Source organism: Photinus pyralis, unplaced genomic scaffold (assembly GCF_008802855.1).
Source record: "Photinus pyralis isolate 1611_PpyrPB1 unplaced genomic scaffold, Ppyr1.3 Ppyr1.4_LG9, whole genome shotgun sequence".
NCBI lineage: Eukaryota > Metazoa > Arthropoda > Insecta > Coleoptera > Lampyridae > Photinus > Photinus pyralis.
In genome coordinates this window covers 5194005-5207702 of record NW_022170878.1, presented here as the reverse complement: position 1 = coordinate 5207702, position 13698 = coordinate 5194005, and the positions used below count along the sequence as shown (strand labels likewise).

Here is a 13698-nt window from a genome sequence, read left to right as displayed (position 1 = left end):
TAGTTGTATTTAAGTAATGCAGTTTGCCATACCATTGCTCATATACAGGGTGAGTTTTTTTTCATTTCAAGCATTAGGATCTCGGAAACCGGAAGACATAGAGATTCGGTTAAATGAGGTTGTAGTTTTACGAGCTTATTCAATCCTTTTGTTTTTCTAAAAAAATCCACAGTTTACTAGATACGAGCGAAAAACAGATTTAGTGATTTTTCATTTAACTGTTGTAGAATCTTTAGTATTAGAAATACAGAAATATGCAAAGAACAAAAATTGTAGATTTTTTTCCGCTTCATAACATACATTTATTAATATTTATTCTTCTTTTATAATTTTCGAGTTATAATTTTAATGGTAATCATAGTTGGCTGTGACATTTTTAAAAAGTGCATTTTTTTCTGTTTACAATGATAATAAGGTTCATTGTACTTACTTTGACAAATAAACATGATACAGAACTGTTTGTATTATTAAGAGTAGTGAAAACAGATTTCGCCATGGGAAACATTTTTGTTCTCTTAATTACTGTCTATAACACCAAAATTGTAAGATCTAAAAATAAATTAGTATGTTCATCATCTTAAGCATTAAAATGTCTAAAACTTTTATTCGTGTCATTTTGTTATATTTCTAATAATAACGATTCTACAACAGTTAAATGAAAAATCACTAAATCTGTTTTTCGCTCATATCTAGTGAACTGTGGATTTTTTTCAAAAAACATAGCATATCCTAAATAAGCTCTTAAAACGACAACTCTTTCCTCATTTAACCGAATCCGTATGTCTTATGGTTTCCGAGATCCCAATGCTTAAAATGAAAAAAAAACTCACCCTGTATGTGCGCTTACTCCAGGGAACAGAGACTTTGAACTCGCTAAATGAGTACTTCCAATTTTTGTTGCACGTTATGGCGACGAACTTCGGTAGTTCGCACCGAATCGGTGAGCTTTTAAAATTAAATGATGTAATCTTCAATTCAATTTAATTCATTATAAATTATGCATTCAAAATTAAGTTAAGGATAAATCGAGGGCTGCGAACTTATCCTTGGGAAAGGTTTCGGAACGTACGTACGTACGCGAGTCGATTAGTCGTAGAGCGCTTCATGCAGTTTTAAGCTGAATCGTCCCCTAGGATGGACCGCATCAAGCCAACGTTGTGCCGCAGACGAAGATTTTCGCAGCAATTCCGAGAAAAACGGGATAATTGAAAATGTCCAGTCATGCCCACTAGGATTCTGTAGTCGGTCCGTGCAGATGAACCATATCACCGTTCATAGATACAATGAGCTCTACAAGACACCGATTTTTGATACGTTTCGTTACCGAGAAATCAACTTAATTTTTTATATGGCTCGTAAAAACGTCCATACTGTATTGAATAGTTGTGTAATCTCAGCGGAACGCCTGTTATCCCATATGACTCAAGTTTCAGCAATATATTGTTGATATCAAACGCTGATAGTTGGCAACATCATATTCGTATAGAATAGTCCGAATGGTATAGTATATTTTGTAAAAGACGAATATTACCGAAAATTTTCGAAGATTATCGAACGTTCTCGAATATTCGCAACGAGAAACAAATTTTACAACACTAGCTGGACAGTAGACATGTGCAAAGGATTCATCGACGTCACTTCCTGTAATAGAAGTTACATTTAGGGCAGTAACACACTAAGTAACCTGGCTGCGACAATCATTCCGGTACATGATTGCTTATTCGAACCAGTAAACAGCGAGTCTTCCGCGTGCATTTCAATCGATCTAGCGCGTTTACTGGCCCTACTTATCAATATGTTTCTTGCGGAGATTTGACATTTTTGTCGATTATAGGTATCAATAACTTACAAGACGTATGGGATGTAACAGAAGGAGAATGCAATGTACTACTCGAATCGAAATTCGAGAAACTATACGAGAAAATCGACTTGACACTACTTAATCGTCTACTCCGACTGATCGTCGATCATAACATCGCGGATTACATGACGGCGAAAAATAACGTGGTTATTAACTACAAAGACATGAATCACACAAACAGTTACGGCATCATTCGGGGCCTACAGTTCGCGTCGTTCATCACGCAGTACTACGGCCTCGTGCTCGACCTGCTCGTTTTGGGCTTGCAGCGAGCCAGCGAAATGGCCGGCCCCCCGCAAATGCCCAACGATTTTCTAACCTTCCAAGACATACCGACGGAAGCGGCCCATCCCATCCGCCTGTACTGCAGATACGTCGATCGCATACACATCTTCTTCAGGTACGTCCCGCTCGTGCTCTCCCCCTTTTCACCTCGTTCGCTTGTAGATTCTCCGCGGAGGAAGCGCGCGAACTGATTCAGCGCTATCTGACCGAGCATCCCGATCCCAATAACGAAAATATTGTCGGTTACAACAACAAGAAGTGCTGGCCGCGAGATGCCAGAATGAGACTAATGAAGCACGACGTCAACTTGTAAGTCCTCCGAGTGAAGGGTGAGCGAGTAATTTTTCGCATTTTTAGGGGGCGCGCAGTCTTCTGGGACATTAAAAACCGCCTGCCGCGTTCCGTCACCACAATTCAGTGGGAGAACAGCTTTGTAAGCGTTTACTCCAAAGACAACCCCAATTTACTGTTCAACATGTGCGGCTTCGAGTGCAGGATATTGCCCAAATGTCGCACGCAACACGAAGAGTTCACGCATCGGGACGGCGTTTGGAATTTACAACACGAAGGCAGCAAGGAGCGCACGGCCCAGTGCTTTTTAAGGGTGGACGACGAGTCAATGAGCCGATTCCACAATCGGGTTCGTCAAATTTTGATGGCGTCCGGTTCGACCACCTTCACCAAGGTTCGTACTCGTACTGCAAGCCGCTAACTGACACGTGGTCCTTTCAGATCGTAAACAAGTGGAACACGGCCTTGATCGGTCTGATGACGTACTTCCGCGAGGCGGTGGTTAACACTCAGGAGTTACTCGATCTGTTGGTGAAATGCGAAAATAAAATTCAGACGAGAATTAAGATCGGACTCAACTCTAAAATGCCTAGTCGATTTCCTCCAGTTGTGTTTTACACTCCTAAAGAATTGGGTGGACTGGGAATGTTATCGATGGGCCATGTCCTGATCCCTCAAGTAAGTAATTCTTAGCCGTGGTTCCTTTTTAATCGTAACTCATTTTAGTCTGACTTGCGATGGTCCAAACAAACCGACGTCGGGATCACGCATTTCCGTTCGGGTATGAGTCACGACGAAGATCAGCTGATTCCGAACTTGTACCGCTACATACAGCCGTGGGAGTCTGAGTTTATCGACTCGCAGCGCGTTTGGGCCGAGTACGCGTTGAAGCGACAAGAGGCGAACGCGCAGAACAGACGACTCACCCTCGAAGATTTGGAGGATTCGTGGGATCGTGGCATTCCCCGTATCAACACTCTCTTTCAAAAGGATCGGCACACGTTGGCCTATGACAAGGGATGGCGAATTCGTACCGAATTCAAGCAGTACCAAGTGCTCAAGCAAAACCCGTTCTGGTGGACGCATCAGCGCCACGACGGAAAACTGTGGAACTTAAACAATTATCGTACAGACATGATTCAAGCTCTTGGCGGTGTTGAAGGTATCTTAGAACACACATTGTTCAAGGGTACTTATTTCCCTACATGGGAGGGTCTCTTCTGGTAAGTTCACCCCCACAATTCAAGAACTGTTTTGTAATTGAAGACCGTAGGGAGAAAGCTTCAGGCTTTGAAGAGTCGATGAAATATAAGAAGTTGACCAACGCCCAACGGTCCGGTTTGAACCAAATTCCGAATCGTCGCTTCACCTTGTGGTGGTCGCCGACAATTAACCGCGCCAATGTCTACGTCGGCTTTCAGGTGCAGCTCGATCTGACCGGCATTTTTATGCACGGCAAAATTCCCACCTTGAAAATTTCGCTCATCCAAATTTTCCGCGCCCATTTATGGCAGAAGGTGCACGAGTCGATCGTCATGGATCTCTGTCAGGTAGGTGGATCGTTCGGTCGTTGTACATTATTTTCGTCAATCCGTCTTAGGTGTTCGATCAAGAATTGGACGCTTTGGAAATTGAAACTGTACAGAAGGAGACCATCCATCCGCGTAAATCGTACAAGATGAACTCGTCGTGCGCAGATATTCTACTGTTTTCTGCTTATAAGTGGAACGTTTCAAGGCCGTCACTTCTTGCCGACACAAAGTAAGTAACAGATGGGGTCTTTAAGAGTTTTTGCCGAGATGTGGGGGAGAGGGCAGGCATTACACAAAAAATTGAATGTGTGCCGAGGGGATATATAACGGGAATTGCATTTGATGAGGGCGGAATTCGGTCAAGAATGTATGCATAGCCCCAAAAATACACCACTTTGTTGTCCATCTTTCTTTATCTCACGATGAGTCTCACTATAGAACTCTGTAGACTATGATTTTGTTTCAATAAATTCGGTAAGTGGAAATCTTGCAAACAAAAGATTGGCAAAGACATTTCACGGGTTGATGTCGAATGTAAAGAACTTCAGTAGCATACCAGAATTTTAAGGTAAGTGTATTGAATCTCAATAGTTGAAATACAGATAAAGTGTCTACACTTTCCCTGCATTTTAAATAATATTTATCTGTTATTGACGAAGTGTATGGTCGGGGATACGCGTCGTAATCTTGAACATCATAATTGTATCTACGTCCATTTCCCCCAGCCCCGCCCATTGCTTCCATTTTTGAAAAAAAAATTGGATTCGATTGTACTTCGTTTGTGCTTATTTGTGCTTCAATTATTTTCGCTTTCCTGGAGAATCTGTGGGCGGGGCCAAAGAAATGCCACCCCCACCCAACCTATTACTATTGTAAAACAAACCACTGGAATCGTTTGTGCTTCGTTTGTACTGCACAATTATTTTCGTTTGTGCTATTTGCTTTTCCAGAGAAACGGTGGGCGGGGCCAAGGAAATGCCACCCCGCCCATTCTTACTATTGTCAAAAAAACAACTGGAATCGTTTGTGCTATTTGCTTTCTCAGAGAAACGGTGGGCGGGGCCAAGAAAATGCGACCCCCGCCCAATCTTACTATTGTCAAAAATACAACTGGAATCGTTTGTGCTATTTGCTTTCCCAGAGAAACGGTGGGCGGGGCCAAGGAAATGCGACCACCGCCCAATGTTCCTATTGTCAAAAAAACTACTGGAATCGTTTGTGCTGTAACTACTTTCGATTGTTCTATCGTCTTCTTTAATATTTTTAGGACAAAGTTTCTGCTTATACACGGTGTCCATTTTTCGATGGGATCTCGCTTATTTTAAGTAATAGAAAGTTGGTTAAATGGGCGCAAGCTAGCAAATTTTCGTGCTGAATAATAAAAAGAAATTTAAAATATCTTCAATAGTTTTGAAAATATCGCAAAAAAAACGAAAATTTCTTCAATTTCATGATAAAACTAATCGTAGGTACTAGACATTTCTAACCAAAATATTCAAACACTTTTTCTGGAGAATTTGAATATATGGCATCCCCTTTCTATAACTTTCAAAGTGACGAAGAAACACGTGGCAACTTTATTCTTTCTTATGGACGCCAATTTGAATTTTGACATTTAAGAGATTACGACTTTTTAGCGCATTTCCACAAAAATAAAAAAAAATGCGCTATTGTGGCCACTTTGTCCGTCCGTCCGCTCGTTTTGCGACGCTACTAGTTCTTTATCTTAAGAGCTATTGTTCTACTTTTTTCGCTATTTGTTTCGTTATGGTGTCGAGTCTTGTACCAAGGAAGGAATTTTTTCTGTACCGCTTACAAAAAAAGTTATTGTAAAAAAACAAAAAAACCGTTTTTTACATGTTCCATAATTTTACACTTTTGCCGTTTATTAACGATCCTAGAGATCGTTTATAATTTTGTATTGCTGTCTGCCTGTTGGTCTGTCTAAAGTCACTAGATATAGAAAGTACCGCAATCATCCGCCATTTTTGGGCAAATTTACTGCCAACTTAAAAAAATTGACAAATAAAATCTGAATAGCTGTCATTTTTTATAACCTAACTTCATAGTACTGTCATGTTTTATAAAAATATATACAGATATCTCCAAACAGGTGGAACAATCCCTAACATTAAAGTTACTAGAATCTGGTAATTTCCGACTTCCGCCATTTTGGGCAAAAATCATGCGTTTCTCTCTCTAACACACGGAGCCCAATGGATGCGTTACTTTCTATATTTAGTGAACTTTTAGGTCTGTCCGTCTGTTCCTTTGTCTGTCTGTCCATCTATCTGTCCGTGTGAACGATAACTTTGTTTAGAAATGTTCGATCGCTTTTACATCTCCGTTAGTTATGAACTGAATTGCATGAAATTCAATATGGGCATAGCTTTAGCCATATAATACGCAAAACCAAAAGTTGAATCGGATCGATTCAAAATTCACAGTGCCCTTTTCGCATCTCGACCATTTATAAACCGAATTGCAAACTTTTAGTTATAAAAGTATTTGAATGAAATTTGATACATAGGCACATGGAATAAAGGAAAATCAAACGCCAGTTCCAAAATTTGGTTTTGCGCATGCGCAGTGCCAACTTTTTTATTTGTGGAAGAATTTAAACGAAATTTGATACATAGGCGCTTCGAATAAAGGAAAATCAAACGCCAATTTCAAAATTTGTAGTGGCCCGCTTAGACACGATTTGAGACTGTCAACCTATAAATTAACAAACGTCAATTAATTAATCGCCTAGATATGGCAAAAAAAGCAAACCTATTCTTATTTGTGGACGGATAGAAGATAGTCAAGAGTATTTAAAGCTTCCCGTATAACGCAGTTACTATAAAAGCTACTCTTTACGCGATCCGAGTTGGTGTTTACAGGACTTCAGTTTTCCCTGAGATTCACATACCCACGACTACGGTGCCCTCTATCCGTGACCATTCATTGTGTATTGAAAGCATAGGACTAATAGCAGTCTGTGTACTATATGGTCTAAGTGTAAAACTGACATGCACACCTGCAAAAAGATCTCTCCCGGTAGACTAGAACTATCCCCCACAGCACATGAATGATCTACTTAAATCAAAAAGCCAAATCTGGCGAGAGTTTCAAAGAATAAGGTGCCCATTAATCAAAAACCCAATAAATAATATTACTCATCAAATTAAAAGAGAACTAGATAACCTACGAATAAACAAACACCCACAGAACACCTGATTTTAGCCCAACCCACTTCACGCAAGTTAACTTAAACACTTAACAACAAAAACCCTAGTGTCGCTAAGTTCAATATTCAACGCTTGCTTGTAGGTATAACTATTAATAATAATAATATGCTTTATTTTTTGCAAGCTGGTAAGAAAATAACATAAATTCAAAGTTAGAGAATCACGCAAAAAAAAGGATTATAAAACAGTTAATACTGATCTTAAATTCCAATCCTAAGGAACCGAGTTATAGTATCATGTGTGAATAATACTTAGGGTATACGTAAGAACTAAGAAGTGAAAATATAAAGCGAAAATTAAAAAAAAAGAATTGAAGTTACGAAAAGAATTTAGATACATAGTACTTAGCAGCACATGATTTACGCTTTAATAAATTGTTGATCTGGCAATAAATTTATTTAAAAAAAAATGATGCAATATGGGAACTGACGTATATAGGTACATCGAATATCGATGGTGGTGATTTACTTTTCAGATACTTTCTGGGAGCAAATATTTACTCCGAGGGCGAGTTTTCTTGGGACCGAATCTTCTAGGGGACGAATATTCCAGGTGGTAATCTTGAGAGAGCGAATTTTTCTGGGTGTATTCAAAAATTCACATCTATTAAACCGTTCAAGATAGGTAAGTGCGCTTTTTTTATAATCGTATCCTTAAGATCCAAGGAATTTTTCGAGGAATTTTTTGAGTGACCGCTGAAAGTCTTGAAAAAGTGCGATTTTTCAAACTTAGCAATCAGAAAATGTGAAAAACTTCAGTTTTTTGCAAATTTCAAATTGGCCACTTTTTCAAAACTTTTAGGCCACTCAAAAAGTTCCTTAGACTTTAAGGATCCGATTATAAAAAAGAGCACTCACTTATCTGGAACTTATCTGTATCTTCAAATTTTCAGAGAAAAAACTACGACAGATTGATAGGTACGCAAATTTTAAATGCGTTGAATTCAGAATAAAAACACATTTAGAAAGTTGTGTTTCTTCTGTCTTCCTGTATTTACGGAAACGCCGCCCATTTGAAATTAGGTCGATTATTTCAAGTTCCTATTTCAACTGCCAAACTTCTAATACATTCTTAACGCGCTCTATACATGGTGAAACAAATTATTAAAGAATTATGTACCGGGTGCTCTAATAAGAATGCTATACTCTGTACTCACTTTAAGCCGGGCTCAAACGACTCGTGTACTTGGCGAATACACAATTATTTGCGTACTTGGGAAGTATACGAGCTTGGCGAGTTGCGATGGCAAGCAGGGCACTCACACGACATGTACATTGTACAAGTACGCGAGGGCGAATATTTGGGGCGAACATTTGTAACACTTGTATCCTTTTCCAGGCATCATTAACTGCATTTCGATTTTTATGGTCTTTGTGTTTAGCCATCCAAATGACCGGCTCATTTTCATAAAAAACAAGAAATTCCAACACAATCTCATTTGTCCACTCCATTTCAATAAAAAAAGAAAAAAAACAAAAAATTATTTGTGCATTCCGTTTGAGCGCCTCTACAAGTATAGATAAGTATGTACTTGGCAAGTGTGCGAATAATCGTGATCCCTTTGACTCGGACCAATTTTACCGACAAGAAATGGACAACTAACGAGTGACAATTAATTGTACAAGTAACCTACTCACACGACATGCCAAGTATACGAAAGTAACGATTATTCGCCAAGTACACGAGTCGTCTGAGCCCGGCTTTATATATTGTTCATTTGCAGTACCTGTGATTCTCCTAAGGTTGCGAACAGTTACCGATTATGCAATAGCCGTCGTAAAATGGAAATCCGCCTTCTTTTAGCTCATTTTTGTCCATACGTATATAGATGTAGTAATTTTTTTCGAGACGTGGAAAAACATTCTCTACAGTGTACCAGGGTTTCAGCACATGTAATATCGCCTGTGCGTGGTGCCATGGCGTATCGCATCGTGACTTTTTAACTAAAAAAGGAATCTATTTTGCCAAGAGGATAGAGCAACCCAAAATAAATGCTATATAAGCGAAGCACAAGCAATTCCAGAACTTTTTGGAAAAATAGCAAAAATGCCGAGAGGACACATTTCTATCCCTACCATTGCTTTTCTATGAAGCAGGGTAGCATAAACGAAAATACGAGTTGTGGCCCATACAAAGCATATACAATTCGAATAGTTTTTTTATGAAATAGCAAGATTACGCGAGATTTGCATTTCTTTGACTCTGCCTACCATTTCTCTAGGAGAGAGAGAGTATGCAAATAATTGCAACATGCACAAGCAGAGATGACTCCACAAACGAAGCGCAAACGATTGCAATAGTTTTTTTTTTTTATAATAAGATTGGGCGCGGCGGGGCGCATTTCTTTGGCTCCGCCCACAATTTCTCTGGGAAGCCGATAGAACAACTGAGTGTAGTTACAGCACAAACGATTCCAGATTTGACAATAGTAAGATTGGGCGGGGGTCTCATTTCCTTGGCCCCGCCCACCGTTTGTCTGGGAAAGCAAATAGCAGAAACGAAAATAAGTGCAGCACAAACGAAGCACAATCGAATCCAATTTTTTTTCAAAAATGGAAGCAATGGGCGGGGCTGGGGAAGTGGACCTTATTTATCTGCCATTGATGAAATGTCGGGTAGGAGGGATAGGCGTCGGAATCTTTTTTTGGCTTCAGAGATCAAGCCCCTGAGGCAAGGCAAAGGGCGCTACTTGATCATAGCTTTGCGTGGAAGTTTTAAATGTCACCAGTTCAAGGTCGCTCCCCATCTGGCGGCGATGTTGGAAGATAGGTCAAGGTGAAGTTCAAAGGTTCGTAGAACTTTTTGTAGAAGCTGGGCTGCTGGGGTTTTACCAATACCCTCATAGAATTCGTGTCTGGTCCTTCTCTTGGATCTCCTTATTTCGTGATCTTATATAAGAAGGGCTGTCCTATACATTTACTAGTGTTCATTTAGCCCTTCGGCAGTCGCCCGAAGTTTTTGTTCGCTATTTTACCCAATTACGTCCCTTGTAAGCCTGTTGGTGTTTCTGGCCTCTTCGACTGCATCAGATCTCTGGAAATGTGTTAGCGGAAAGTGTGTTACTGAAGTTTTTACGAGCATTGCCACCCTTGCCTTGGTCAGTGATACAAATCAGACGGGTTTAGAATAAAAAAAGAAGAAAAGAATCCGTGAGCGTGTTTGAGATGAATTACTTTTCATCAGGGATACCATGGACAACACCACCACTCAGAAGTACTGGATCGACGTTCAACTCCGTTGGGGCGATTACGATTCGCACGACATTGAACGCTACGCGCGTGCGAAATTCTTGGACTACACCACGGATAACATGTCCATTTATCCTTCTCCAACCGGAGTCCTAATAGCCATCGATCTGGCTTACAATTTGCATAGGTGAGATGAAGCGGTCGGCAACCAGATTGTTCACTATAGATTTTCAGCGCGTACGGAAACTGGTTCCCCGGCTGTAAGCCTCTGATACAGCAGGCCATGGCCAAAATCATGAAGGCGAATCCAGCCTTGTACGTACTCCGCGAACGTATACGTAAAGCGTTGCAACTGTACTCCAGTGAACCTACGGAACCCTATCTCTCCAGTCAAAACTACGGCGAATTGTTCTCGAATCAAATCATTTGGTTCGTGGACGACACCAACGTGTATCGTGTCACAATTCACAAGACCTTCGAGGGTAACTTGACGACCAAACCGATCAACGGCGCGATCTTCATTTTTAATCCGAGAACCGGACAGCTGTTCTTGAAAATCATCCACACGTCCGTATGGGCCGGCCAGAAACGTTTAGGCCAGTTGGCGAAGTGGAAGACCGCCGAGGAGGTGGCCGCGTTAATTCGGTCATTGCCCGTCGAGGAGCAGCCCAAGCAGATTATCGTAACGCGAAAGGGAATGTTGGATCCCCTGGAAGTTCATCTGCTCGACTTTCCCAATATTGTGATCAAAGGTTCCGAACTACAGCTGCCCTTCCAGGCCTGTCTTAAGGTGGAGAAGTTCGGCGATCTTATTTTGAAGGCGACCGAACCGCAGATGGTGCTTTTTAATTTGTACGACGATTGGCTTAAAACGATCTCCTCGTACACCGCATTTTCGAGGCTAATTTTAATTCTCCGCGCCTTACATGTTAATACTGAACGGACGAAGGTTATACTAAAGCCCGACAAGACTACAATCACAGAGCCTCATCACATTTGGCCAACGCTTTCGGATGACGAGTGGATCAAGGTCGAAGTGCAACTCAAGGATCTCATTTTGGCCGACTATGGAAAGAAAAACAAGTAAGTTTTGGAGGTCTTCCGCCAGGGGGGGGGTTAATTTCAATTTGTTTCAGCGTCAATGTCGCGTCACTGACACAGTCAGAGATACGAGACATTATACTTGGTATGGAAATTAGCGCGCCTTCCGCTCAACGGCAGCAGATCGCGGAAATTGAAAAGCAAACCAAAGAACAGTCTCAGCTCACTGCGACCACAACTCGTACCGTAAACAAGCACGGGGACGAGATCATCACGAGCACGACTAGTAATTACGAAACGCAAACGTTCAGCTCCAAAACCGAGTGGAGGGTGCGCGCAATTTCTGCAACAAACTTGCACTTGCGCACCAATCACATTTACGTCAGCTCAGACGACATAAAAGAAACCGGTTACACGTACATTTTACCAAAGAACGTCCTGAAGAAGTTCGTTACAATTTCTGACTTGCGCGCGCAGATCTGCGCATATCTATACGGTGTCAGCCCTCCCGATAATCCGCAAGTAAAAGAGTTGCGCTGCCTCGTCCTGGTACCGCAGTGGGGCACCCACCAAACCGTTCACATTCCGCATACCCCTCCCAGTCACCCATTCCTAAAGGAGATGGAGCCGCTCGGTTGGATACACACCCAACCGAACGAGTTGCCTCAACTGTCTCCTCAGGACATCACCACGCACGCTAGGATAATGACCGACAACTCCGCCTGGGACGGCGAGAAGACCATAATAATCACGTGCTCATTCACGCCCGGCTCCTGCTCGTTGACCGCCTACAAATTGACACCATCCGGATTCGAGTGGGGACGACAGAACACAGACAAGGGCAACAATCCCAAGGGATACCTGCCCAGTCACTACGAGAAGGTGCAAATGTTACTATCCGATCGATTTTTGGGTTTCTTCATGGTTCCCACGCAGGGTAGTTGGAATTACAACTTCATGGGTATGTGGGGCACTGTCTGGTACAAGTTTAGATTTTCTTACATTTAGGTGTGCGGCATGATCCGAGCATGAAGTACGAACTACAGCTTGCAAATCCGAAAGAGTTCTATCACGAGGTACATCGTCCTGCCCACTTCCTTAACTTCTCTTCGCTCGAGGATGGCGATGGATCGGGCGCGGACAGAGAGGACGTGTATGCTTAATTTTGTTTTTTTTTGTATGTTTGTTGTAATTAGTTCAAATTTAATTTAATAATAAATAAGTACATTTAATTTTTATTTCAGCAGTTTATTCGGGTTGATCTGATGCCCTAATTCCATATCTGAAATAGCAGGTTAGCCTGATTACATGTTGATGTTGGCCTTACTTTTGTGTGAAAATCCAGAACAAAATGGCCGCTGTCTGGAAACGAAACGGGCGTTTATATAAACGCAATTAAAGGACTGACATACCTTGTCAAAAAATTAAAACCCTGAAAGAAATTACATGTAACCCCCTTTAAACTTAGAGATAATGACGAGGTATTGAGTTAGGTATTAGAAAACTAAGTTATCAGGGAAACAGTGGTTTAATATTAAAGGGCAAAAACTTGAAAAATTAACAAGGTGCCGTACTCACGTTATTAGTGAAACCCAAGGTATAGCCTCCCAAACTCTGAGAAAAATGCAGAAACCCGTCCAAACTAATTCGAGGCTGTACAAAATATAGGTTCAATCGCCAGAATAAGTATAGGTGGAAATTGCAATTAGAACCTCATGGATTTCACCCTACGCTCTCCTTGACGTGCGCGTAACGAGAATGTCGGAAGAGGAAGTTGAAAATGGTAGTGCAATTGTGACTTACCTTATATTTACAGTTGGCAACTCTGGGCGAAAAAACTACGAGCACGACGGGCGTGTCGCGGTACTTAAATCTCGGTAGCAGTCGTTAGGACGTTGTACGCGGTTGAACTGTGTCTTTTCTCTTAAATATGAGATGAGTTGCGTAACCATAGGGGTGTTACCACAACAAATGAGGAAGTAAACTGTTTAACTGTAAAATTTAGACACATTACCTTTATAAAGAAAAGTTGACAACGCTTTACATGGAAAGTTAGTGACAACTGTTTGCTACTGTTTTAATTATTTTATTACGTTTTGCTATGTCGATGAAAAATTCGTTAGTTTCATAACGAACAATTATGGAAGCCTAACTTCTGCTATATTGTGCGCCAAAAGTTGTATAACCCAAAAAGGCCATCGGGTTTACCAAGAAAAAGTAAGCAACTTATTCGTTATTTTGAACGAAAAAGAGATAATGGTAGTCCA

General features: G+C 41.1%; 1 protein-coding gene across 1 annotated transcript in view; it reads left to right on the top strand.

Annotated features, from left to right (window-relative positions):
- The window catches only part of LOC116181503 (pre-mRNA-processing-splicing factor 8), a 29610-nt gene extending 16941 nt beyond the window's left edge, over positions 1-12669 (top strand). Inside the window, exons 13-23 of the mRNA XM_031501883.1 lie at positions 1835-2261; positions 2309-2455; positions 2504-2831; positions 2879-3115; positions 3164-3660; positions 3711-3987; positions 4038-4198; positions 10386-10577; positions 10625-11473; positions 11527-12392; positions 12440-12669. Coding sequence (XP_031357743.1) covers positions 1835-2261; positions 2309-2455; positions 2504-2831; positions 2879-3115; positions 3164-3660; positions 3711-3987; positions 4038-4198; positions 10386-10577; positions 10625-11473; positions 11527-12392; positions 12440-12594 — 4136 coding nt within the window. The 3' untranslated portion in view covers positions 12595-12669. The remainder of the gene's footprint in view (positions 1-1834; positions 2262-2308; positions 2456-2503; positions 2832-2878; positions 3116-3163; positions 3661-3710; positions 3988-4037; positions 4199-10385; positions 10578-10624; positions 11474-11526; positions 12393-12439) is intronic.
- Positions 12670-13698: the final 1029 nt, after the last annotated feature.